Source organism: Xyrauchen texanus, chromosome 3 (assembly GCF_025860055.1).
Source record: "Xyrauchen texanus isolate HMW12.3.18 chromosome 3, RBS_HiC_50CHRs, whole genome shotgun sequence".
In the NCBI taxonomy this organism is placed as follows: domain Eukaryota; kingdom Metazoa; phylum Chordata; class Actinopteri; order Cypriniformes; family Catostomidae; genus Xyrauchen; species Xyrauchen texanus.
Genome location: NC_068278.1, coordinates 40,304,197 through 40,330,125, shown reverse-complemented (window position 1 = coordinate 40,330,125; position 25,929 = coordinate 40,304,197). Strand labels below are relative to the sequence as shown.

The 25,929-nt window shown below is 43.7% G+C and overlaps 1 protein-coding gene across 1 annotated transcript in view; it reads right to left on the bottom strand.

The window, feature by feature from the left end:
* Positions 1-25,929, bottom strand: part of LOC127619996 (whirlin-like) — a 129,607-nt gene that overhangs the window by 75,170 nt on the left and 28,508 nt on the right. Inside the window, exon 2 of the mRNA XM_052093048.1 lies at positions 18,855-19,073. Coding sequence (XP_051949008.1) covers positions 18,855-19,073 — 219 coding nt within the window. The remainder of the gene's footprint in view (positions 1-18,854; positions 19,074-25,929) is intronic.

Sequence of the window (25,929 nt, the reverse complement as noted above, 5' to 3'; positions counted from 1 at the left end):
TACAACTGTCATCTCTACTATTAAATTGAGCAATACTGTAATCCCTGCTTGATATGTAGTGGGAAGTACCACAGATGTTTAAAACAGCTTACTAGAGGTACTATCAAACTGAATTTGAATGGCTGAATTACAACTGTGGTTATAACAAAAGCTCCCATTGTTACTTTCCACAAAAAGGGTACAATAAGGCATTGAAACTCTTGAAAAAGGTCAAATTTGCAAAATTTTTCAAAATGGTCAGTGTTAGGAAATGCTTAGCCTGAGTTCAAACTAAATATTATATGAGCTGTTTAATTTTACATTTATCTTAAATGTGGTTCCCAATTTTTCAGACCTGTTACCAAAATTAGGAACATGTCTAAATACAGTTTAAACCCCTAAAATAATTTGTGAAATTTAGTCATTTTCTTGCAATAATCTTATAAAATACATAAAAAATTTAAACAACTAAAAAAAGGATTGCAATTAAAAAGCTTGTAAAGTTAGCCTAAATTAATTGTAAGTTTAGTCTTTGTCTGTCTGTATAGAAGCTAAACAGTTTGAGACCAAATGTTGGTTTGAAGTTACATATAAGCTTACAGGTCCATGCAACGCTTTACAATAACTTTTTTCGACCATACCAATCCAAATGCAAAAATAGAAAAACGGTTTGAATTTTCAATCTTCAATTTAACTTTTTCTAAATTGTGACTTTAGAAATGTTTTTTGGAATAATTGACTTGCAATTGACCGCAAATCCGTGCCCTCAGTTTTGCAATTCATACCCTTAGTTTATATACAGTGCTCACAGATTTTAAAATTGTTCCCTCGTTTTAACAAATCATGCCCACGGTTTTATAAACCATGCCCTCAATTTACTAATCTGTACTCTCAGATTTGTAAACCATTGGGTCACAATCCGCACCCATGGTTTAGCAAACTGTACTCATGGATTTGTAGCCCCTCCCTGATTTTGGAAATCTGTGTCGACTCTACACAAGCAAAAGCTCCCAGGTTATGTAGTTAAAAAAAATCTTATTGCGTATTGTTTTATTGTGGATTAGTATTAAATTTAATATTGTAAATTGTCTTCCATCTTTTGTCTGCATCCTTAAAGTGATTCTCCATAATTTGGTGTGGGGATGGCAGAGACAACGATTTGATAAGAATGATAGGGGTCATAAATCTGACAGTTGTCAATGCTTTGGATTGTCCGATTCATTTTAGTAAATCGGTTTGTTCTGATTATTCAGATACTGTAAGCGAACCAGTTCAAATAAATGATTCACTTCAGCCCATGCACCTGCATCTTCTTTTTTTAAGTAAAATATTTATGTAATTGCTGCTCTTTAACAAAATATTTTTGACTCTTGGTAAAAAAAACTATAATATTAAAGTTAAATATTAAAGTATTTTTTAGTTTTTTTTGGTTGTAGCCTATTTGTTATAAATTAATGTTCAGTTTCGTACACTCAAATTAACCTGCTTTTGTAGAATGCTCAAAAACGTTTTCTGCATGCCAATAATTGTTGAGAACAAGAACCAGAAATGGGAAACCATTTCATACTCTGTGTATGGTTTAAACTGTAAATGATAAAACTCACATTGTCTTATTTTATGTCTTATATGAACTAAGCAATTTTGGTGTGAATTATGTAATGAATTTGTTTGTCATTTCTTTTTGTTATTTTGAAGGTTTTTGAAGTCTGTGAAGTTTGAAGAAAAGAGGTAAATTTTCTATGATTCAATTAGGATCTACACTTCTATTGAAAAGGAAGACATGGATATTCTGAAGTTATTAATTTTTTATCTTCACCAGTATATAATATTATCTCAATAATAAACTTTTTATGAGAATAATATTTTGAACATGCAAAAAATGCTCATCTTTCATTCATTGCTGCATGTTAACAAAAATTATTTTCAGAGAGGCTTTTAAAGTATATGGGTCACTGGAAGGCTGGACTGTTCACAATGCAATGGTGTGAACTATGGGTTATTTGTTTGCACAGTAAGTTTTATTTCTCATCTCAGTATATTGTTTTCTCTAAATGTGATCTTTTCAGTTGGAAACAAGATCTATTTTATTTCCGAAATGAAGACAAAAACATGGAAATGTTGTCTGAACGGCTTCATACAAGTCAGCTTATACACTGATATGTTAACCATGTTACAAGCCTTTTGTAAAAAGATGTGGCAATTAAAGTAAGACAAAAAGGTTTGACGATTCAATATACTGTAATAAAAGAAAATATCTGATTAAAACTCGCATCTACTACTTGACAGAACTTTTTAAGTGAAACAAGTAAAAAAGAAAGCAAAACACCTGCATGTGAAACACAGGACTGTGTTTATAAACAAAATAAAAAAGAAACAGGAAAAAAGGGTATGTTCTGTTTTAGAACCATGCATCCACACATCAAACAAATGCAATTAGATTATGACCTATGCAACAGATTGTGCTGGAACAGCCCCTACAACAATTTCAAGTGACACACTTCCACTTTGTATGATATCTAATAGAAGAATATTTTTATGAAATGTATGAAACATAGCCATGACACAAATATATGATCACATACAGTATATGAACATGAGGAACTACTCTATTTTACAGTGCACTCATACCTTAGAAATAAGGACTTTTGGTTGACACAATGATGAAGGATATAGAAATTACAGTAAGCCTTATTATTTAAAACTTTTAAATTAAATATCAACTAAACATGTTTATTTAATGTATGAGACATTTAAGAATTAATTAAAATAATAGTTTTTTTATAAATATCAATACAAGTAAAAGTTATAATTTATATGTTGGGATACAATTACTGCATTGAGCAAGGGGACCATCCAGTTGAGTATCACGTCGGTGAGGTTTTACAACTGCCGAATTTTGTGCACTTTAATGACCATTCTCTAGTGGTTTTCTTCAGAACTGGTCTAAACCGTGCACTAAAGGAGCAAATGCCTCCAGCGGATCGTCAATGAATGCTTCTCGAGTTTGTGGAGGTGGCTCTACAGATTAGCAGCTCACCTTTCACTGTGGGTGTGGTGGATGAGGACCATGAATCTCCCCCCACAGTGGATGCTCCGAAGCCTGCCACGGCTCCTCCCTCAAAGTTTGCCATGGTTAACGAGCCAGTGCCTGTAGCCTCGACCGTCCCAGAGCCAGCTCTTGCAGAGCTGATAGACCTGGACTTGATTCCCACCCTGACTACCCTTCATCCTCCGCTGGTTCCAGCCAGCATAATGGACACCCTGGTTCAGTACAGTGCCCTGGCCCTTCCTCTGTTGGTTCCACTTAGGACATCGGCTCCTCCTTCCTCTGATCAGCCGGCTCCTCCCACATCACAGGCTTGACCTTTTTCCCCCTGCGAAACCATGGTCGAGGGGAACCTCAAACCCTCCAACTCCACCTAGACCCTCCGAGCCCTTGACTCCACCTTGGTCCCACATTCCCTCAGTCTCACCTCTGCTCTGTGTTCCTTCAGCTCCACCGTGGTCCTTCAGCCAATCAACTTCTTCAGGGTCCCTCTTCTGTCAAGCTCCACCTTGGTCAGTCGGTCACCTGGTTCTGCCTCTGCTCTCCAATCCTCCAGCTATGCTTCGTCACTCTGAGCCTCTGGATTCTTCGGGGACATCCTTCCCAGTAATGTCATGGTCTGTCTCCCTCATGTTTTCCCTAGAACTCTTATTTTGAACTTAGAGAAGACTAGCATGGCGCAAGCTGACAGCACACCCTAGCCAGTTTAGACGAAGACTAGCATGACACAGCTAACAGCATACCCCAGCAACCACTTGAGCAATTGTACAATCAACTGAATCGTATTCAGAATAGATTTAAATGGTCTAAGATGCATGCTGCTGAAAACCATAATTCCATTCTATTAGATAGCCGACAAGATCATTTTGGGTGCTGAAGTTATATTGCTCTGGCTTTGAAGAGTGCTTGTGTTTTGTTTTTTTGGTCGATGCTGCAGTTGCGGCGCCTGGACAGCACATTTGCGCTGCTTGCAGAGTCCTTAGGTTTAGTTGCTCAGACATAAGATGCCACAGTTGTGGCACCCAGACAGCACATTTTGATTGCTTTGCAGTGTTGCGAGAGGTTTAGTTGCTCAGCCTAAATATGCTGCGGTTGCAGCACCTGAACAGCATGTTGCGTTCAGCAGGCCGAGTAGCTGAAAGTCATAATTAATTATGATTAGACACCACTGATTATGAATTAAGAAGTGTAAGCCAAAGAGGGAATATTCTTCTATTTAATATCTTATACTGAACAGTAGGTGCGATCATGCGATACAGCCTCAGACCCTGTTGGATATTGGTATGAATTTGTTGCTACCATACACAGTATGTCTTTCAAAGCATATGTGAGTGACCCTAGATAATACATACTGATTTATACAAATCAAATGTACGCCTAACTAAAAGGACAGACAGGAGAATGCTGACCGTGCAAATAAAGTAATATCAACAGGATCTTATGACATAACTGGTTGTTTAAAATGCCAAAGCATGCAAAATACAGCCTTGCCTCCAATTACTGCATGCCTGCTGATTTTGATTAAATGATAGAAGGAAACTTCCATAATAGTCAGCCTGATATTACTGTGAGAGGGTCTGAACAGTATGTCTCTGGAAGATGCCTAGCAGCAAGGGTTTCTGCCAGGGAAGACTCTAGAACGACACTGAAAAGGTGGAATAAAAGCTGCATCTAAAACAGTGGTTCCCAACCAGGGATGGGGAGAAAATAGTGAAAATGATGACTGCAGGAGGCTTGAGAAACGCTGTGTGCTACCATGCTGCTGCAACTGTGCCACTACAATGCATAGGGGGGTTATATATAATTTGATGAGAAAAAATGGTTCTGATTGGTTTATGTAGCAAGGTGTGCTGGGGTGACCTAGAGTTTCCTAACTGAACTTAATTTGTCATATATTTTGAGATTCTCAAACTTTATGTTTTATAATAATTTACTACATTAAACACATGGATTGTTATGAATGACCACGTTGGTACAAAGTAGCCACTTGATTTATTAGAAATTCAAGTCTAGAGAACCATTGAAAATGCTCTTATGAGTTAAGATCCATCATTGTAGGGAAATTCTCGCAAAGGGTTATTAAACGCAATAGTTGCTGGTTGAACTAACCAGTATGAGCAATTTTCTACCAGTCTAGATCACAGGCATTAGACAGCTTTCATTGCAAATAAATACAGAAAAATGCCTTTAATGCATAAGAATAGATCCATACGAAAAAAAAAAATTATTTTGAAGGAGAGATAATATAAGGAATATTGCAAAAATCGTGGTGGGTCGAACTGACTAGTACGAGCGGTCAGTTGGGATCATGGTCACATAAATACAGACAGGATGGCTTTGGTGCATAAGAAAAGATTCATACAAATAAAATTATATTATTCTTTGAGAGTGAAACTGTAAGGAATATTGCAAAATCCGCGGTTATTAAACGCAATCACGGTGGGCTGAACTGACTAACCATTAAGAGCGTAAGCTTTCTGTCATTTGGGATCATGGTCATTAGACAGCTTTTGTAACAAAGAAATACATTTTAAAAGCCTTTAATGCATAAGAATAGATCCGTAGATACAAATTTATATTATTCTTTGGGAGTAAAAATGTAAGGAATATTGCAAAAATCACAATCGAGGCGGGCTGAACTGACTTACCATTACCAGCGGAAATTTTCTGTCAATTGGGATCAAGGACATTAGAAAGCTTTAAGCTGCATACACACTGCCAGCGACTTTGTCGCTGCAGGTCGCCAGTGACTGGCGGTGAAGTCGCTAGTGGGCGTTCCCACTACTGGTTGCCTAGTAACGTTTATAAATGACATTCACGGATGTCATTCTATTGCTGTTGACAGCGAATTGCTTTTCTTGCCGCTAAAAACAAACATTTTGGAGGGAAAAGACTAAATATAAATGGAATTAGTACATAAAATGCTTTATATCAAAGATGAATGAGAAACAAGGCGTGCTCTTTGCCATAGCGGCTGTTTATCTGCGGCGAAAACACAAACGCCGGTTTGTCTGGGTCCACAAAACCATTCAAAGAGTCAGCACGGCGCGTACCACCGGCTGGTGCAAGAGCTGCAGCTGGATGAAGTCCAGCAGTATTTTTCTTAAAAATGTCCTTGTACGCGGGAAGAGACATATCATAGAGCACTGGAAAATTGCTAACAGCAAGAATTCGCCTTTCATCCATCTTTCCGTTACTGCAGGAGCTGAGAGAAAGAGAGAGAGAAGGATCACGTGAGCTCCCCCGTCTTCTCTCCTATTGGCTGTAGCTTCCATAAGTCACTCTTCATTTGAATAAAGTTGAACTTGTCTCAACTTTTTTGCGTCGCTGGACACGCCCACATCTAGTCGCCAACGGTCGCGACAGCTCGTGTCGCCGGAAGTCGCTGTGCTCTCATTGAAAATTAATGGGATCGTGTCACTGTCTTGCGCGATGTCGCTGGCAGTCTGTACACAGCTTTAATGTCACATACTGTAAATACTGACAGGAAGGCTTTAATGCATAAAAATAGATCCATAAGAAGTTATTATTGTTATTCCTTGGGGTTGATAATGGTAGGAATATTGCAACAATATTAAACGCAACAGCGGCTGGCTATTGCGACCAGTGCAAGCTGATGTTTCTTACCAGTTGAGATCATGTCATTAGAAAGCTCTTAAGACAAATACAAATAAATTACAAGACTTACATGAATAAATCCATAAGAATAAATTAACGTAATTCCTTTTAGAGAGCAGGAGGAATGAAAAGTTCAGAGCTCTAAACGCAATAGCGGTGGGCTGGTTGATAGTGGTAATTCGACCGTTTTAAAGGTAGTTCCAAAAAACAACATTAGATCCATTATTATATCCAAGATTAGATCCATGATGATAAAGTATTAAAATTCCTTGGAGTTACAGTAGAAGGAAGGGAGTAAAATTCTGAGCTTTGTAAATAGATTTAAGAGATTAAAAATCCTCATAAATCTGACAGTTGTCAATGGTTGCAGCCTTAGAACAAAGTGGATGGTCATGTGACCTGCCACTAGGTGGCTGCCTCCTGCCAGTATGGAATGCTAGGTCTTGTGAGCTGCCACTATCATCTCTCCATTTGCCAGTGGCTGGTGGCATGTCACCATTGAACACCTTCTCTATGAATCTGTGGCAACGGATTGCAAAATTGGGGGTACGGTTTACACATTTGAAAGTGCAGATTTGCAAATTGAAGACACAATTTTTTAAAAGGAGGGAACGGTTTACAAATCTGTGGGCATGGTTTATAAAATAATTGCAAAATTAAAAATTGCTAAATTGTGGCCACAGATTTGCATTTCTCATTTTTTTTCCTCTTTCAGGTCAAGTCAAGTCAAGTGGTTCCCCTTCTGTCGCTCTCTCCACGTTGTGTCGGAGAAGCGACACTAGGGGTCTCTCTTGAGCGCCGATATTCACCTCTGATCTTATTGAAAAGGGCCAATGGGAGTTGGCAGTCAGTATTTGCATACCCCGACCCCGGACATACGGGTATTTAAGCGGGGCAAATACGGGAGTTCATTCAGAAAATTTCTTCGGAGCCGATGGTCTATCTGCAGTTTGCTGCGAGTTACACGCCACTTAAACGTTCCTGTTTTCCTCTGACGATCTGCATGCTGTTGGATCTTGACGGCGCACAACAGCGGCTTTCTCCTTCTCAGTGCACGGCGTGCATTGTTGCCCCTGAGCGCTCGACAGCGCAGACACGCATACACACACACTGTGTATTAAAAGAGTTTTTACTAAAAGAGTAATTTTCTCTAAAAGAGCAAACACAGCGGCGTTGAACGCCCTTTTAAGGACGCCGTCTTTTCAAGATGCCTTTCCGCCCCTGTGTCGCTCCTGGATGCGGTAGAGTGCTCTCTGCTTCAGACGGCCACAGGCGCTGTCTCATGTGTTTGGGCCGCGATCACACCGAGGCGGCGTTGTGGATGGTTCATGTTCTCACTGCGAGAACATGACCATGACCACGTTATGTCGCGGCTCGCTTTTAACAGAAAGCAAGCCACCCCAGCTGCACCCGCGATTGCTCCTTCTTCCCACGGGATTAAGGACGGTGCGGTTGGCGCTGGGGGCGATTTGGGGGCGGCAGCGGGTGCAGTTTCGCCGGGTAGCCCCCCGCGAACCTCCCGTTCCCCGACATGCTCGCTGGTCTCCGGACGCGGCGATAGCGGCTCGCCTCACGGCCCGGCTGTCTATCCTCCCGAGTCCGAAGCAGATGAGCTCGCCGCTGCATCGGAGAGTGTGGTGTCTGATGCCGAGGACTCCCCTGGACTGCCGCCTTCGGGCCAGCAGGCCCAGGCTGAGGCCGACGCTCAGATGTCCAACATGCTTGCCCGGGCCGCCTTGAGCGTGGGGTTGGACTGGAACCCTCCATCCTCCCCACAGCCTTCTCGGTTGGATGATTGGTTCCTGGGGGCAGCGCGCCGTTCGCAGCCTCGGCATCCCCCCGGTCCCTTTCTTCCTGGAGGTGCATGATGAGCTGACGTCTACGTGGAGAGCCCCGCTCTCCGCTCGTCCAGGTGCCACTCGCTCCACTCTCTCCACCCTCGACGGCGGAGAGCGCCACGGGTACGACGCGATTCCCCAGGTTGATAGGGCAGTTGCGCACCATCTATGCCCCGGTAGCCCTACCTCCTGGCGGGTCGCCCGCACTCCCATCCAAGCCCTGTAGGACAACATCCTCGCTAACACGAAGGCCTACACTACGGCTGGACGCGCTGCTTCCGCCTCTGCATGCGATGGCCCTCCTGCAAGTCCACCAGGCCAAAGCTCTCAGAAACATGCACGGGGTGGACCTGATCCTGATGTGCTGCAGGAACTGCGCTCAGCGACCGACCTCGCCCTGAGAGCGACGACGGCCACAGCGCAGGCACTCGGACAGACGATGGCCACCCTAGTGGTCCAGGAACGCCATCTTTGGCTCAACCTGGTCGAGATGCGTGAGGCTGACAAAAACCGCTTCCTGGACGCACCTGTCTCCCAGATTGGCCTTTTCGGTGACACCGTCGAGGACTTCGCCCAACAGTTCTCCGCGGTGAAGAAGCAGACGGAGGCCATTTCGCGACATCATGCCCGCCGCGAGACCTGCCGCTACGGGCCCTGCCCCGTCTGCCCGCCGAGGGCGTCCCCCTGCGTGGAAACCAGCTCCTGCTCCGCCTCAACCTGGGCCCAGCTCTCAGCCCCAGCGTCGAGCACTCCGCAGGCGGCGCACACCCCCTGTCTCACAAACTCCCTCCAGGACCCGGAAGGCTCCCAAGCATTCCTGAGACAGCCGACCCAGAGCCGAAGACGTTAGCTCCGGAGGTGGTAAGACCGCTCCGTCCCCCGGTGGAGGGCCGGGAGGAGAATTCTTTGTTTTTTCATTTGCCACACCCCCTGACGGGGGCTGTGGTACCCACATTCTCAATAAAAGAATTCCTTTGCCTCTGGGTCACCTGGCCCGCAAATGCCATTTTCACGGCAATGTGCTTTCAGATCACAACAGTCCCGGTACACCGGATGCGGCGATACCGCCTTCCGCCTGCCCACGACTGTCCCCCGGCCGGCCGGTTCAGACGAGTCCAGAGGACGCCAACATCAGACCTCCTCCTCAGTCAAGAACCCGCCCCTGCTGGGCGCTGGAGCAAGGTAAGTGCTTTGAGTCTATTCTCAGCACCTCAGCCTCAGGCCGCAACGGCAGCCTAACGCTGCATTACCTGTTCCACCCGCTGCGAGGCCCGCCGGTACGTCCAAAATACTCATCCCTTTGGTGCCCCTAGCACAGAGCTGGGAAGCGTGGCTTTCGCTTCCCAACGCATCACGCTGGCTGCACCGGACCATTCGACTCGGTTACGCAATTCAGTTTGCCAGGCTCCCGCCCCCCTTCAGGGGCGTCCACTTTTCCGCAGTACACGGCGAGCATGCCAGTTCCCTGCGCACGGAAATCGCGACCCTCTTAGCCAAGGGCGCGGTAGAGCCCGTCCCTCCAACCGAAATGAGGAAGGGTTTCTACAGCCCTTACTTCATTGTACCCAAGAAAGGTGGCGGCTTACGACCAATCCTGGACTTGCGAGTTTTCAATCGGGCCTTGTTAAAACTCCCGTTCAAAATGCTTACGCAGAGAAATATTCTGGCTGGCGTTCAGCATCTAGATTGGTTCGCAGCGGTGGACCTGAAGGACGCGTACTTCCACGTCTCAATTCTGCCACGACACCGACCCTTCCTACGGTTCGCGTTCGACGGCCAGGCGTTTCAGTACAAAGTCCTCCCCTTCGGCCTGTCTCTGTCCCTCGCGTCTTCCACGAAAGTCGCAGAGGCGGCCCTTGCCCTGCTACGAGTAGCCGGCATCCACATTCTCAACTACCTCGACGACTGGCTCATCCTAGCACACTCTCGAGAGTTACTATGCACACACAGAGACCAGGTGCTCCGGCACCTCAGCCGCTTGGGGCTTCAGGTCAACTGGGAAAAGAGCAAGCTCACTCCGGTTCAGAGCATCTCTTTCTCGGGTTGGAGTTAGACTCAGTCTCAATAACAGCACGTCTCACGAGCGAGCGTGCTCAGTCGGTGCTGGACTGCCTCGCTTCCTACAAGCCAGGCACAGTGGTCCCTCTAAAACTTTTCCAGAGGCTCCTGGGGCATATGGCGTCCTCCATGGCAGTCGCCGCTGGGGTTGATGCATATGAGACCACTCCAGCACTGGCTCCAGACTCGAGTCCCGAGACAAGCATGGCACTCGCAGCACGCATCGGGTAAGGATCACCCCGCCTGCCTCAAAACACTCCGACCCTGGACAGACCTCTGCTTTTTACGGGCAGGAGTGCCCCTGCAGCAGGTGTCCCGACGCGTCCTGGTCACAACCGACGCCTCCGGTCCGGGTGGGGTGCCGTGTGCAGCGGGCACGCAGCAGCGGGCCGTTGGAAAGGGGCCCCGCTGCGTTGGCACATCAATTGCCTGGAGTTGCTGACCGTCCTTCTTGCTCTCAGGAAGTTCCTCCCGTTAGTTCGGGACAAACATGTCCTCGTGAGATCGGATAGCACCACGGTGGTGGCGTACATAAATCGCCAAGGCGGCGTACGCTCCCGCCACATGTCACAACTCGCCCGCCGTCTCCTCCTATGGAGCCTCAAGTCGCTGTGTGCCACTCACATCCCCGGCAAGCTCAACGTCGTAGCGGACGCGCTATCACGACAACACCTGCCCGGCGGGGAGTGGAGGCTTCACCCCCAGTCGGTCCAGCTGATTTGGGAACGGTTTGGCAAGGCCCAGGTAGACCTGTTCGCCGCCCAGGAAACCTCCCACTGCCCGCTCTGGTACGCCTTAACAGAGGCTCCCCTCGAGACAGACGTGATGGCACACAGCTGGCCCTCGGGGCTGCGCAAGTACGCATTTCCCCCAGTGAGCCTTCTTGCACCGGTGCTGTGCAAGGTCAGGGAGGACGAGGAGCAAGTCACGTTGGTGGCCCCCTACTGGCCCACTCGGACTTGGTTCTCGGAACTCAGGCTCCTCGCGACAGCTCCTCCCTGGCGAATTCCCCTGAGAAAGGACCTCCTCTCTCAGGGACGGGGCACACTCTGGCACCCGCACCCAGACCTCTGGAACCTCCACGTCTGGTCCCTGGACGGGACGCCGAAGAGCTAGCCGGCGACCGTTGTGAATACCATCAACCAAGCCAGAGCTCCCTCTACCAGGCACCTTTACGCCCTAAAGTGGCGCTTGTTCGCAGATTGGTGTTCTTCCCGAGCCGAAGACCTGCAGCGATGCGCGATTAGGTCAGTGCTTCTGTTCCTACAGGAGAGGCTGGACAGGAGGCTGTCCCCGTCCACCCTCAAGGTGTATGTTGCCGCTATCGCCGCCCACCACGATCCTGTAGACGGCAAGTCTTTGGGTAAGCACGACCTGATCCTCAGGTTCCTGAGAGGCGCCCGGAGGTTGAATCCCTCCCGGCCAGGCCTAGTTTCCTCCTGGGATCTCTCGGTAGTCTTGGCAGGACTCCAGAGACCTCCCTTCGAGCCGCTCGAATCAGTTGGACTCAGGGCCCTCCCTCTTAAGACGGCCCTGCTGATCGCGCTCGCCTCCATTAAGAGGGTCGGGGACCTGCAAGCGTTCTCTGTCAGCGACACTTGCCTGGAGTTCGGTCCGGCAGATACGTCTGTGATACTAAGACCGCGACCGGCTATGTGCCCAGGTTCCTACCACACCATTCTGAGATCAGGTAGTGAACCTGCAAGCTGCCCCAGGAGGAGGCAGACCCAGCCCTTTCGTTGCTGTGTCCAGTGTGCGCCCTGCGCATTTACCTGGACCGCACACAGAGCACCAGATGCTCTGAGCAGCTCTTTGTCTGCTTTGGGGGACGGCAGAAAGGGAATGCCATCTCCAAACAGAGGCTCGCCCACTGGGTTGTCGATGCCATCACACTGGCTTATCACACCCAGGCCGTGCCCCTACCCTTACGGGTCCGAGCTCACTCAACAAGGGGTGTTGCGTCCTCGTGGGCACTGGCCGTGGGCACTGGCCAAGGGCACCTCCCTAGCAGACATCTGTAGAGCCGCGGGTTGGGCAACACCCAACACCTTCGCGAGGTTTTACAACCTCCGCGTTGAGTCGGTTGTGTCTCGTGTTTTCTCAGGTCCGAGCCCATAGAACTCGGTAACATGTAGACCGACCGGCCGGGTGGATCGCTTGCGCCCAGCGCCCTTTTCCTGACGTCAAGTTAAAGTAGTGTGCCTTCTTCCCAGGGCGCCCCACTCCGAGTCGGGCCCCTGGTCGATTCCTCCCCAGCCCTCCGGGTCCGCAGTTCAGCGGAGGAACTCGCCGACCCAAGCCACTGCGGTTACCCTGATGGCCACCCCGTACTGGTATAGGGGCTCCACAGGTAAAATAAGAAGGCCTCCTGTTCGGACTCCCCCTGTGTGTAATTCCACGGTTCTGTCCCCTTATGAGCGGACCCCCGTGTCTCCCTTAGGCAGTTACAGCTGCCTCGGTCGCCGTGCTGTAGCAACTCCCCCCTTTCGAGGCTGGATCTACCACCACACCATACTTTCCACACGAGCCTTAAGACGGCAGTGTGACGTGTCTACCACTTTTCCTCCCCAAGAAAAAGGGCAGGTGTGGTCTCCGCAGGGTCTGGGTAAGACCCCCTTCCCTATATGCGTGTAAGGGCCCCAGCCGTGATTGCTCTATGCGAGAAACATAGAGAGAAAAATGTTGGCAAACATCGCCTTGTTCCCCTCCCAGGGTAACTAGAAGGACTCCGATGTTCTTATGGGGCATTGGGGAAGGGTACGTGCAGCCAGGTACAGACGATGTGTGGCACTGGATGAAATCCCTGCCCGCCTCTGTATCAGCGGTCCACGTACAAGGTTCAGCGCATGGCAAGATTGGAATGGGTCCCCTAGTGTCGCTTCTCCGACACAACGTGGAGAGAGCGACAGAAGGGGAACGTTTGGTTACGTATGTAACCTCTGTTCCCCGAGGGAGGGAACGACACGTTGTGTCTTTCCTCCGCCATGTCGCTGAACCGAGCCACTGTTGTGGCCGGACCATTTCCGGCTCCTCAGAAAAGTCCTGAATGAACTCCCGTATTTGCCCCGCTTAAATACCCGTATGTCCGGGGGCGGGGTATGCAAATACTGACTGCCAACTCCCATTGGCCCTTTTCAATAAGATCAGAGGTGAATATCGGCGCTCAACAGAGACCCCTAGTGTTGCTTCTCCGACACAACATGTCGTTCCCTCCCTCGGGGAATGGAGGTTACATACGTAACCAAACGTTTTTATTGTTGTTTCAACCATATACAGTTAGTACAGTACACAGCGAAACAAGACAACGTTCCTCCAGGACCATGGTGCTACATAAAAACAACATAGGACAAACACAGAACCACATGAGACTACACAACTAAATAAAATACCTATATAAAATACCTATATATATACTTGACTTCCCTTGCTCCGTAATTTTTCCATATTTATGTCTTGCAATTTGCGGTGTGGGCTGTACCATTATCATGGGGTTATGGGTTAGGGAATGGACTGCTTATTACTGCATGGATGTTGAGGAGTTTAAAAGGCTAGCAGAGTTGGCAAACTAATGAATATTATTATTATTATAATTATTAATAATAATAATATTTTTATGAATTAATTATACTGAGCGTATACTTTCTATTTACCATTTCTCATTGTATGATATTCACTGGAAGAAATCTGCCACATGGTGGCTGGCTAAGTGAAGAACACAGAATTCCAAAAGTTATTTGCAAGTAAAATAATTTGAATTAATTTCGAGTTAATACATTAGAATAGATTCATACAACGTATTTAAGTAGCCTAATATTTTGGAATGATAGCACAAAATTCAGAGCTCTTTAGCATAATAGTGGCTGGCAGGACTGACCGACCTGTACGTGGCAGATTTCTGCCAATTCCTTCATTCGACCGCTCTAATGGCAAGTCAGTTTCTTGGAGTGAGAGTGAATGAGGAGGGCAACATTCATACATTCATGTAGCCAAATTGTTTGTAATGATGGCACAAAATTCTGAGCTTTTCAACGAAATAGCAGCAAGCATTCAGCCAGCCACCAATGAGCAAAAGTTTCCTTGCAATTAGAAATGAATATCATACAAATATAAATGGACCTGATAAATTGCAAGTTAACTCCATGTAAATGCTTTAATGCATAAGAAAAGATTAATAACCCTTAATTTAAAAGGAATTGAAAAGCAAGTCTGAAGAGGTTATCATTGTTTAGCTATTGCTAGTATCCTATGCTTTGTAAATAAACTTTGAGAAAAATTTATTTGGCAGGAGACGGCATGAGGACTGACACATGTGATCTGTCAGTGGCAGCTTTTGCAAGACAGCGAGAGATCAAACCCTATCACCCACTGCACGAAGCGAACCTTTATGCTTGCTTAAATTGTAGAGACGTGCTTGGCACCAAATTGGTGCTCAGTGGGTCACAAATGGTTTGTCCACTCTCTTGCTACTGCCCGCGTGCCTACCCCTCCATGTGGCAAAGGTGGCACGTGTGCCTTCAGTTGTCGAACCCTGGGCAAGCCTTTTAAGCTACTTCTCAACGTACATGCAGTCCATTCCCTAACCCCCATGTTAATGTTACAGCCCAATGGTTTGCGCAGATTGCACAAAAAAACTGATGATAAATCAATAATGAAAAAAATATTTCTCAAGTCACAATTTAGAAAAAGCAAAACTGAAGAACAGTAGAGAAAAGACAATTACCCATTCTTGAAATAACTGGAACAATTTTAAAAATAAAAGTTTCAAACCCCTTTTCTATTTTTGCATTTGGATTGGTATATTCTGAAAAATGAATTGTAAAGCATATGTAAACCTCATAAGAGGTTTGAATGTTAAATGTTGAATGCTGAATGTTTGGTAAGAGGGTTGAATGCTGAATGTTTGGTAAGAGGGTTGAATGTTGAATGTTTGGCAAAAGGGTTGACACTTGATGTGTGCTCTAAATTTTGTGTAAAAACTGTGAAAATGAAAATAAATTCTTATTTAATTGTCTTCCCATCTTGATGTAGAAAAAGTCCAAATGCTTATTTTTTGGATGTCACAATTTTAAGGAATCTCCTATTACAATTATTTTGTGATGGGGAAAAATCATGCAGTAACAGGGTTTTGCAAAAAATGTGTGACATAGCTACAGTAAACATTGCATTTTTGGTGATTAAAATTAATCAATAATTACATTTTTGGTTCAACTAATTGAATATCAATTCAATAGATTATGTCAGAATTATGACACTTTAATATGGTTAATAGTAGGGGTGTGCAGTGAACCTAATATCTGTATCTCTATCTGTATTTGTTCATATGACAAAATTATCTGTATCTGTCTCTGTATTTAGAGAGAACTGTGTGTGGACGGAGCTTAAACTGGAACTTGTATATGCCTTTTCAAATTAATAGCCTAATAATAATAATAACAACTTACTATTATTATTATTATTTTTATTATTATACAATTATCATTTTATTAAATTATTATTTAATTCTTCTTTTTTTTTTACCAGATGAAGCTGAATTTGTAGGTCACATTAAGAGTGAAATATGTGGTTTCTCCTGGTATTTCTGATATTAATATCTGCATGAATTTTAATTTGTCTGTTCATGTTTACCACAATTATTCTGGAGGCAGGAAGTGTCAAGCAAAATGGGAAATGTCAAGCACACATTTTGCTGTGAATAGTAAATACAAATTCAAAAATAAACGTATATAGCCTGCGAACAGGTGAATGTACCATAAATCTCATGACAGAATTTTTACAATAGGACACCATTATTTAGGTTATTATTATATAATAATAATAATAATAATAATAATAATAATGTTAAATTCATATAGTGCCTTTCCAGATCTCAAGAATGCTTAACATTGTCAAATTTAGCACATTTTAAAGAAGAAGAAGGAAAAAAAAGGCAGAGCATGTTTCAGATTCATCGTTTCACATAAACAGGAATATTCTGAATAGATGGATAATCTATGGAGCATTTTAACCTTTAAATTAAGTCTTAACCTGGTAATTACCCTAATCACCGTGGGCAGATTATGAATATCAAGGGCCCCGGGCCAAGTTTCTTTTAGGGCCCCCCGGTCCGATTATCTTTTAAAGTTGAGATCCACGCAATACATTTTAAATCACAAGCATGGATGTGGTAAAGAAAATGCTCAGAGACCTTACAAACCTTTTTAAGTCATTATTCGTGCCTTTCCGAATAGGATATTATAAGACATTCCTAGTTAATAGGTTTAATAGGTTAAGATCCCTCAAGTGGGACATTAAAAGTAGTAGCTTATCTAACATATCTAATAGTTCTCAAAAACATAGGTTCCCCTTCTGTCGCTCTCTCTGCATTGTGTCAGAGAAGCGACACTAGGGGTCTCTCTTGAGTGCCGATATATACCTCTGTTCTATGAAAAAAGGCCAATGAGAAGTTGGCAGACGGTATTTGCATATCCCGACCCCCAGACATACGGGCATTTAAGGGGGGCGAATACGGGAGTTCATTCAGAAAATTTCTTAGGAGCCGATGGTCGTGCATGCAGTCTGCTGCGAGTCACACACCAGTTCCTGTTTAATCCTCTGACGCTCTGCATGCTGTTGGATCTTACGGCGCATAACAGCGGCTTTCTCCTTCCTTGCACGGCTGTGCATTTTGTTGCCCCTGGGCGCTTCGGCAGCGCAGACAACTCGAAAGAGTTATTCTAAAAGAGTAATTTCGCTCTAAAAAGAGCAAAACACAGAGGCGTTGAACGTCCTTCTTTTTAAAGACGATTTTTCCGCCCCTGTGTTGTTTCTGGATGCGGTTGATTTCTCCCCACCTCTGACGGTCAAAAAAACTGCCTTGCATACCTGGGTTGCGATCACACGCAGGCAGCGTTTTTATGAATGGTCTATGTTTTCAGTGTGAGAACATAACCGCGGCAGCGTTGCAATCTCTGCTTTCTCTAGTGAGAGAAAGCCATTTCAGCCGCCCCCCGCACCTCGCCTCCTTCCTACGGGATTGAGGCAGGTGCCGCGGGCGATGAAAGACGATCTGGGGAGAATAACAGGACACTTTAGGCAGGTAAATCTCCTCGAAACCTCCCGCCTCCCCGGCACGCTTGCCTGCTTCCTCCAAGCTCGGGATTAGTGTGGTCCGCTTAACGGCCTACCTGCCGGGTGCGCGGAGCAAGGTAAGTGCTTTGAGTCTGTTCTCAGCACCAGAGCCTCGGGACGCTTCACTGCCTCCCGACGCCGTATTACCTGTTCCGCCCTGCTGCGAAGCCCCGCTGGGTACGTCCAAAATACTAGTCCCCTTGGTGCCCCTAGCACGGAGTTTAGAGGCGTGGCTATCACTGCCCAACCCACCACGCTGGCTGCACCGGACCATTCGACTCGGTTACGCAATTCAGTTTGCCAGGCCTCCGCCACCATTTGCAGGCGTCCATTTTTCCGCAATATACGGCGAACATGCCAAGTCCCTGCGCGAAGAAATCGCCTCTCTGCTAATCAAAGACGCGATAGAGCATGTCCCTCCAACTGAAACGAAGAAGGGTTTCTACAGCCCTTACTTCGTTGTACCCAAGAAAGGCGGCGGCTTACGACCGATCTTGGACCTGTGAGTTTTCAACCGGGCTCTGTCCAAACTTCCGTTCAAAATGCTCACCCAGAAACAAAATTCTGTCTGGCGTCCGGCATCTATATTGGTTCGCAGCGGTAGACCTGAAGGACGCTTACTTCCACGTCTCGATCCTGCCACGACACCGACCCTTTCAACGGTTCGCGTTCGACGGTCGGGCGTATCAGTATGAAAGTCCTCCCCTTCGGCCTGTCTCTGTCCCCTCGCGTCTTCACGAAAGTCGCAGAGGCAGCCCTTGCCCCGCTCCGAGAAGCCGGCATAAGCATACTCAATTACCTCGACGATTGGCTAATCCTGGCCCCCTCGCGAGAGTTACTATGCGCGCAGAGAGACCAGGTGCTTAGGCACCTCAGCCGTTTGGGGCTTCAGGTCAACTGGGAAAAGAGTAAGCTCGCCCCGGTTCAGAGCAATCCTTTTCTCAGCATGAAGTTAGACTCAGTCTTTTTTCATAGAACAGAGGTATATATCAGCGCTCAAGAGAGACCCCTAGTGTCGCTTCTCTGAACGGGGGACGGAGGTTACATATGTAACCTAGACGTTTTGTGCCTCTACTGCTCTAAAGTGCCTCAAAAATCAGTAATGAGACACCAAAGTGCACCCTATTCATGGAAATTGCCCATTGCTGTATAAATGCTCAGCATTTGTTTTGCTGTCTTGTGGCACACAAGAAGTCACATACACTCACCCTCTTTTCAGCGGCCTCGTGCTGTAAGTGTGTGTGGCCGTGTTGCTGGATGTCCGGGTGTCTTCCTGCTGAGCCATGCTGCTCCACCAGGTCTGGGGGTGGGGACGAACTGCGACCCTGCGGGTCCACCCATGTGTATACATGATTGGTCACATAACCACCTGGGATCCGTCCCGTGGAACAGACAGACATGGAGAGCTTTTTAGAACCTTTCAATACCTGTGAATGAAAGGCAGACAGGGGCAAAAAAAAAGAAGAAAAACAAAAGGAGGGAAAAAGGGAGGAACAAAATTAACTAAATTGTCTGAATCATGATCAAGTTATTTTTATTTCTTCATACAGTATGTAAGTAGAAATCATAATCTCATTTAAATCTTTAAAGTGAAATTAAATGCCATTCACAACCCTTTTTACCTCCATAATCTCATCTATTTCTGAGTGAAGTAGCATATTTAATGAGAAAAAATATAGGGTGACTTTATCCATTGGGGATAGACTGTATTGTGAAAAGTGAGTGTTACAGTGTTAATAGAGCCAGGTGGTTTGAGGGGAGGGGTAAAAAAGTAAGAAGGATTCATGACATCATGCAAAACGAAAGTCATTTCAGAGACAGAGCGAATTATTACATTTTGATAAAAGACTTGCACCAATGAATCATGCTCAATAAGACCAGGAGTGTGCAAGAAATTAAAAAAGGTTTAATTATGATTTCATAATGACATAATGAGATTAAAATCTAAAAGCCACCATTTATATTCTAAAAATAATTCTCCACAATAAGCTTTAAAATTAAAGTTGGTTGGATCTTTCTCAACTGCTTTATGTTCCTCCTGAAGACAGCATAGTGCTTTGACCTGCTGGAGAGGTAATTTGGCATTCATGGCCTTTAAGAGCCAAACATGTCCTATAAAAGCTCACTGACTATAGTCTCAGGTCTCTTGTGGATTGACTCAAGCCTTGTAAATCAGTCCCACCGCTTCTCTGAGCTGCTCTCATCTCCACAGACATCCATCTCTCACATTTAATATTCTTCATAGGGACAGAGCTGGAAGCTTTGGTGGAGTGGAGAGTATTTTTAGAGTGACTCCTGATACAGACATCATCTCCCTGTGCATAGCAGATGATTCAGAGAGATCTGCAATAGATCTGACTCAATTCGAACACTGGCTCTCCACATTATTTTTTATAGCTCTGTACTATTACAGCATGTCAACAATCATGTCATTTGTTTCTATTTGTATTCCTCCTAAGGAATTTAAGGGAAGAAATCTGAGACAAAGTTGATTCTTAAAAGAAACATGAATGGCAACACCACTAAGTGTCCTTTTCTGTGAAATAGCTACCTCTGAACAATAAAATCGGAACCCACCCAACTATATACTCTCCACTTTTACAACACTGACTGACTCTTACTGACTGTATAGAACATGAGCTCACACAGAAATGTTCTCAAATTACAAGAGATTAAATTAAGAGAAAGATGGAAAGCATTTATTGGCAGAAATATATCAGCTAATGAATAGCAACCTTGAAGACTGGGCCATCTCTATTAGCACATCACATATAATAGTCTAAGAAATGCTAAATGTAGTGAATGAATCCCTCTGGCTCACTCAAAGAACAAATATTTTTTTAAACAAAAATACCATGTTGGTCATTTGCATGGATCCACACAGATTAACATAAATGTTTAACTGGAGCGGAACAACATATTCAATGTTTCCTTTCCTAATTGTTGCTGCATGAATTATGAACAATGGCATGCATGTCCTCATTTAAATATGCTCCCAAAATACTTAATAATAAATTAGGAAGGGGCTAAAAATAAGAGCAACAAACCTGTAAATCAGCTTAAAGCATTTCATTTGTAGCCTCTGAATGTTGCACTTGACCAAATCTGGTCAGATATATAACAACACCTCAGCATGCAACATGAGCATGGACAACTATTGAGCAAATCTCTTACATAACGTACAGTATGTGAGGAGTTTTTAGCCATTAAATGAGCGAGAATGAATGAGAGACAAAGGGGGGATTGAATGCTTTGTGGATGTCCAAAGGGTAAGTGACATTGTTCTATCCTGAGAGAGAGAGAAAGAAAGAAAAGCTTCAAAATGTAGGGGATACAAGAGGCAATTGTAAAACAAAAACAAAACAATTAGTTTTTCCTTCATAACTAATAGACTACAACATATATTCCATCTTGGTATAAGAGACCAAGATGGAATCCCTGATTTTTATCTCTGAAGTTTCATGCCTTAGACTGGCCCACTTTAGTTCACGACTGACTATTAATAATGTTAATAATGTAATTAAAACCTCAGTATATAAGTCTGCAATAGTGCACTGTTCTCTACAGCCTTGTAATTCATTGTATTTTTCTAGGCATTTTGTATATTTACTAGGCCTATCTTTTGATAAAAAACATAATGGGTCACTAGTAACACTTGGGCATAGAGCTTATTCACACAGCTTACCTGTGTCTTCCACAGTGAGAGCATCAATCTCTTGCATAGACCTACAACTGGGTCCTGGCTCTGCTTCTGACACTAAATCATATTTTACAAATTGTCATATTTCTCACCACAAATCTGCCCTTTTTACAAAGCTTTCTGATCAAGTCAAGTCAGTTTCATTAATGTAGTGCTGAATCATCTGGTATCATTAATTATCTCAGGGCATTTTTCATTGAGCAGGTGTACACCATACTAGGGCTGCAACTAACTTATTTTGATAATCGATTAATCTAAAAATTATTAGAACGATCATTCGAATATTCAGCAATTATTACAATGATTAATCATTAGCTCTTAAGTGATTATTGAGCTTGTGTCCTGACTTAAAATGTTGTATTAAACATGCTTACTAAAAATAAAGAGTACAAAATCATCTTTTAAAAATACCTCTAAATGACATTCACTGAATTAAAGGGAAAAAATACTTTTTATTAAGTTTAATTCAGTAAAGAAATTCACTGCAAAAAACCTATTTCTATCAAAGTGTTTTTGTCTTGTTTTCCATTTAAAATAGTCTAAGAATCCTTAAAACAAGATACATTTACTTGAGAAGCAACATATAAGTTAGACTTGCTTTAAGAGAATTTATCTTGAATATACAGTAAGTGTATTTTGTATATAAGTGTATTTTCTTTCACATGGTTATACTTCTGCAAGTGCAGTAAAGACAAAATATAGTTATATTCAAGGTCTATTCTCTCAAGTCTAAATATCTTATATGCTGCTTCTCAAGTGAACGCATCTTTTTTAAAAGGACTTTTATATATTTTTAAATATTTGTATTTTTAATATTATGTTCAACATTCTCAGATAACAATTTTTTTCTTCTGCAGAATAGTTCCTAAAGTAAATGTACATTGTTTTACATGAGTTTTAGATATTTTTATTGGAAAACAAGCCAAAACAAATCAAAAACATATTTTGCTGCAGTGTATAATGGGGCGAAGACTTCCTCTCTCACCTTTCTGTTCACTTCAATCCATCTTTAACTCACAAAAAAACGAACTCTCTCTTAATAATAATGCTGTGTATTGCCAATTTTCTTCACGATAAGAAATGCACAGTGACATATATATTATGATTCAATAAGTCATCCTGTTATAATCTAGCTTTAGTAAGTGTGGGCTCGAGGGACGAGCATCCCCGTGACAGTGTGTCACTCAGCCAGGGGCAGTTTAAATCTCTCCCCCTTAGATCGGGACATTCGCGCAGCTCATAGAAGAGGTGCTGACTGCACAGAGAAATGCCAGTTTTGGAGTTTGTAGTTAACTACAAGAGCTGCTTCCATATTATTTTAACTTAAATAAAGATAAAATACATGAAATATATCTGCATTTATGATGTAATGCCAGGGTGTTTACTTTAAAGACCTCCGGCTCCACTTATTCCACAACGAGAGTGCTTCTGTATTTACTTATTTGATATTTTTGTATAATTCCCCAATACTTTGGGATCTACATCACCTGAAGCTGTTGGGAAAGTTTAGAGTGCATCTGGACGGTGATCTGTGTAATTTTTCCTCAGTCAGACTCAGGCACGAACTGCAGTGCCGCTCTCTCGCATCATCATTACAGACTATTGTGATCTCATATTATGTTAAATGAGATCAAACAACAAATTCAACAACAAAAATTATTGTCAACAATTTTTTACTGTCGACGTTGTCGATAACGTCGACTAATCTTTTCAGCTCTACACCATACTCTTTATTAATTCTTCTAATTCTTATATTCACTCAATGAACAATAGAGGCTGCTGCTGAAGAACTACAAGAAAAAGTTTGATACAAAAATATGAAAGGTGTTTGCAGATAACGTTTTGCACAGCTGCTAGCATCTTGCACTGCTCCTAACTAGCTTAACGTTAGCTTACCGGCCCTCTCATTGTCTTCATTTGGTGCGCTGGTGAAAAAGCTGCTCAGTTTTGTATTTTTTGCCACGTCAATTTGAAGAGCTTTCTTTTTTTAATCTTGAAATTTCTTTGCGCTTTCTATTGTCCATTTTAGCCTATATCCTCCATCAACCACAACCACCACTGACTGAAGTTTACAAGTGACGTTTTTTTTTTAAGCAAGGTGCCGCTGTTGGGGGAGTCAAAAGATAATTACGTCATTAACCTGCATGCTGCTCTCTGCAAGTGAGCTGTGAAAAAATAATAAATAAAAAGAGTGGGGCTGAGGTAAAATAAAAAAGAGTGGGCTGCTGTGAGTGCAGGCAGCCTAGGGACAGTATCCATATTTCAACCCAGTGCCATGACAACACCGGCCCTTGCGGCCAATAAAACAGGCCGGCCCATCGGGAATTCTCCTGGTGCTCCCGATTAGCCAATCCGGGCCTGCTTCTAGTGATCATATTAACATGCACAACCTTAAATTGATTATATTTAATAAGCTGACAACATGTAAGCTCATGTAAACACCTTAAATGGTCTTTTATTGGGGAAATTTCATGAACAGTTTAAGCATAAAAAGACAACCACGCATAGACGTTTGCTTATTGAACACCCTGCATGAAAGCACCTTTAGCAGTGTTCTTGAGGCTTATCCAGTTTTTGTTCTTGTGGCTTAATGTGCAGATGTGTCATGCACATGTTTGACTTTGACAGTTACATTTTGACGTATAATAACCCGATGATTTAAAATCTCATCTTAACACTTTTTCTTCCATTGTCTCATTTTTGCTGATTTTTGATAGTTATCAGCATAGGGAAATTTATTCACCACCAAAAGTCCATCAGGCAAAATTCCTGATTGTGCTAATTCCCATTGAGATGTCTGTATTTTGTCTGTGGAAATTAACAATGTAAAGGTAAATTTGGCCGAGCCCTAAGTCTTTAAATTAAGCTTATTTGTGATTGAATACATTTTAGTGTTACAACTTTCCCCCTATAACAATATCCCCTGGTCTCCCCTTTCTTTGAAAAGGGCAAGTTTTTCAAATTTCCAACAGATGCAAAAATTCCTGAATCATTTAATCAAACCCCCATTTCCTTTTAGCTAGTTACTCATACCCACTGATGGCCTCCCAGAATGAGAGCACCAGTCTGAGTCAATTCCCCAAGTGTCAGAATGAGAGTGACAGAGCAAAAAAGTGGCAAAGGCACCGAAACGGGGAGAAGTAGACAGAAAAGGAGAGAGAGTGAGAGTGAAAATTAGGGCATCTGACAGGGCTTTACTGAATAAACCATAAGCCAGTGGTCTCTTCATCACAGTGGCAGAGGACACACCTGACATTTCTGTGCTGAGCCTCAGCAGACGCAACCCTGTTCTGATAAGAGTGTAACAGTCCTGTTTCACGCTCACTTCCAGCCACCAGACCAGACACCAATTGAGACCTGCGGCGACATAGATATGATTGATGGTGACAAAGCTGATGATGATTAGACCATGAGGTCACAGCCTGGGGTGGTGTGCTTAATAATTTTTGAATCTATTCAGATCTGTTGACACAGTTGCTTAGCTGAAAGTTAGGTAAAAGTTTCCAAATGCAAACAAGGATACAATCTCAATTGACAACTGATACTACTTACTAGCCAGCCAGATGGCAAAACACCTCTGTCAGGTGCTCAGAGGAATAATTGCCAAAGTAAATTAAATATTTTGTATCTGCAGACTAGTTTAAAATTGGGTAACATTCTCTAACTATCAGTGGAGTAAAAATTTAAATTTAGAGCGAAAACGCAACCTTCATTCTTCATGTGTACAAAATTACATGGGACCAGAAACTGTGACTCAGAGGTTGCTTGCACTATAAGCAGCGCAAGAAGGAAAGATGATCATATTTGAAATTATGCAAAAAAGTCTGATGGTGGATGGTGCATGTCAGTAATTTGGCAGCATGTGGTAAATTTCAGGGTACATGAACACCCATTTCCCATTTGATCTCACTGAGGAGAAACAATTGAGATATTGAGAAGTAAAAAAGAATAGTGCAAGACAGAAAGGAAAAAGAGTTTTCATGAGTTTGAACAAAAAATCCCTTCTTGTAGCATTTGTTTCAATGCCAATATAACCTGGATATTTCACTACAGTTTGGGAATATCCTCTGGGCTTTCAGTGTGAGCTCATTATGCTCTCAGTCTCCCTTTTGCCTCTGAATCATCACAATTGTGACTGAATAGCACCAACAATCAAGTAATAATAGCTAACCGAAAAAACTATACCAGCACAAGCATCATTGTGATATACTGTATAATTAAACAATGAAACCCCTTGAATCTTATGGGTGACCTTCTAAGGCCATTGTGAAAAGAGATAACTATAAAAAGCACTACTTGTAGTGTAATCCAGTTTTATGGGCGATTAATAATGAAACAATGTTGTTTCTGTTTTCTATCATAATTTCCGTGTCCTAACCCACAGGGAGGAAGAACAGCATCTGTGGACAGATCCGGGATGGACCGTAAAAGCTTGGCAATATGCACAGTACCCCCTGAAGACTTCAGACCTAGAAACACCATTAAACAGTAAAAAAAAGAAGAAAAGTAGGTCTTCTTCAGAACCGCTCCATTGAAAAAAGTCAAGACTAGAGTTGCAATCTTCACTAGCTAACATGATGTAA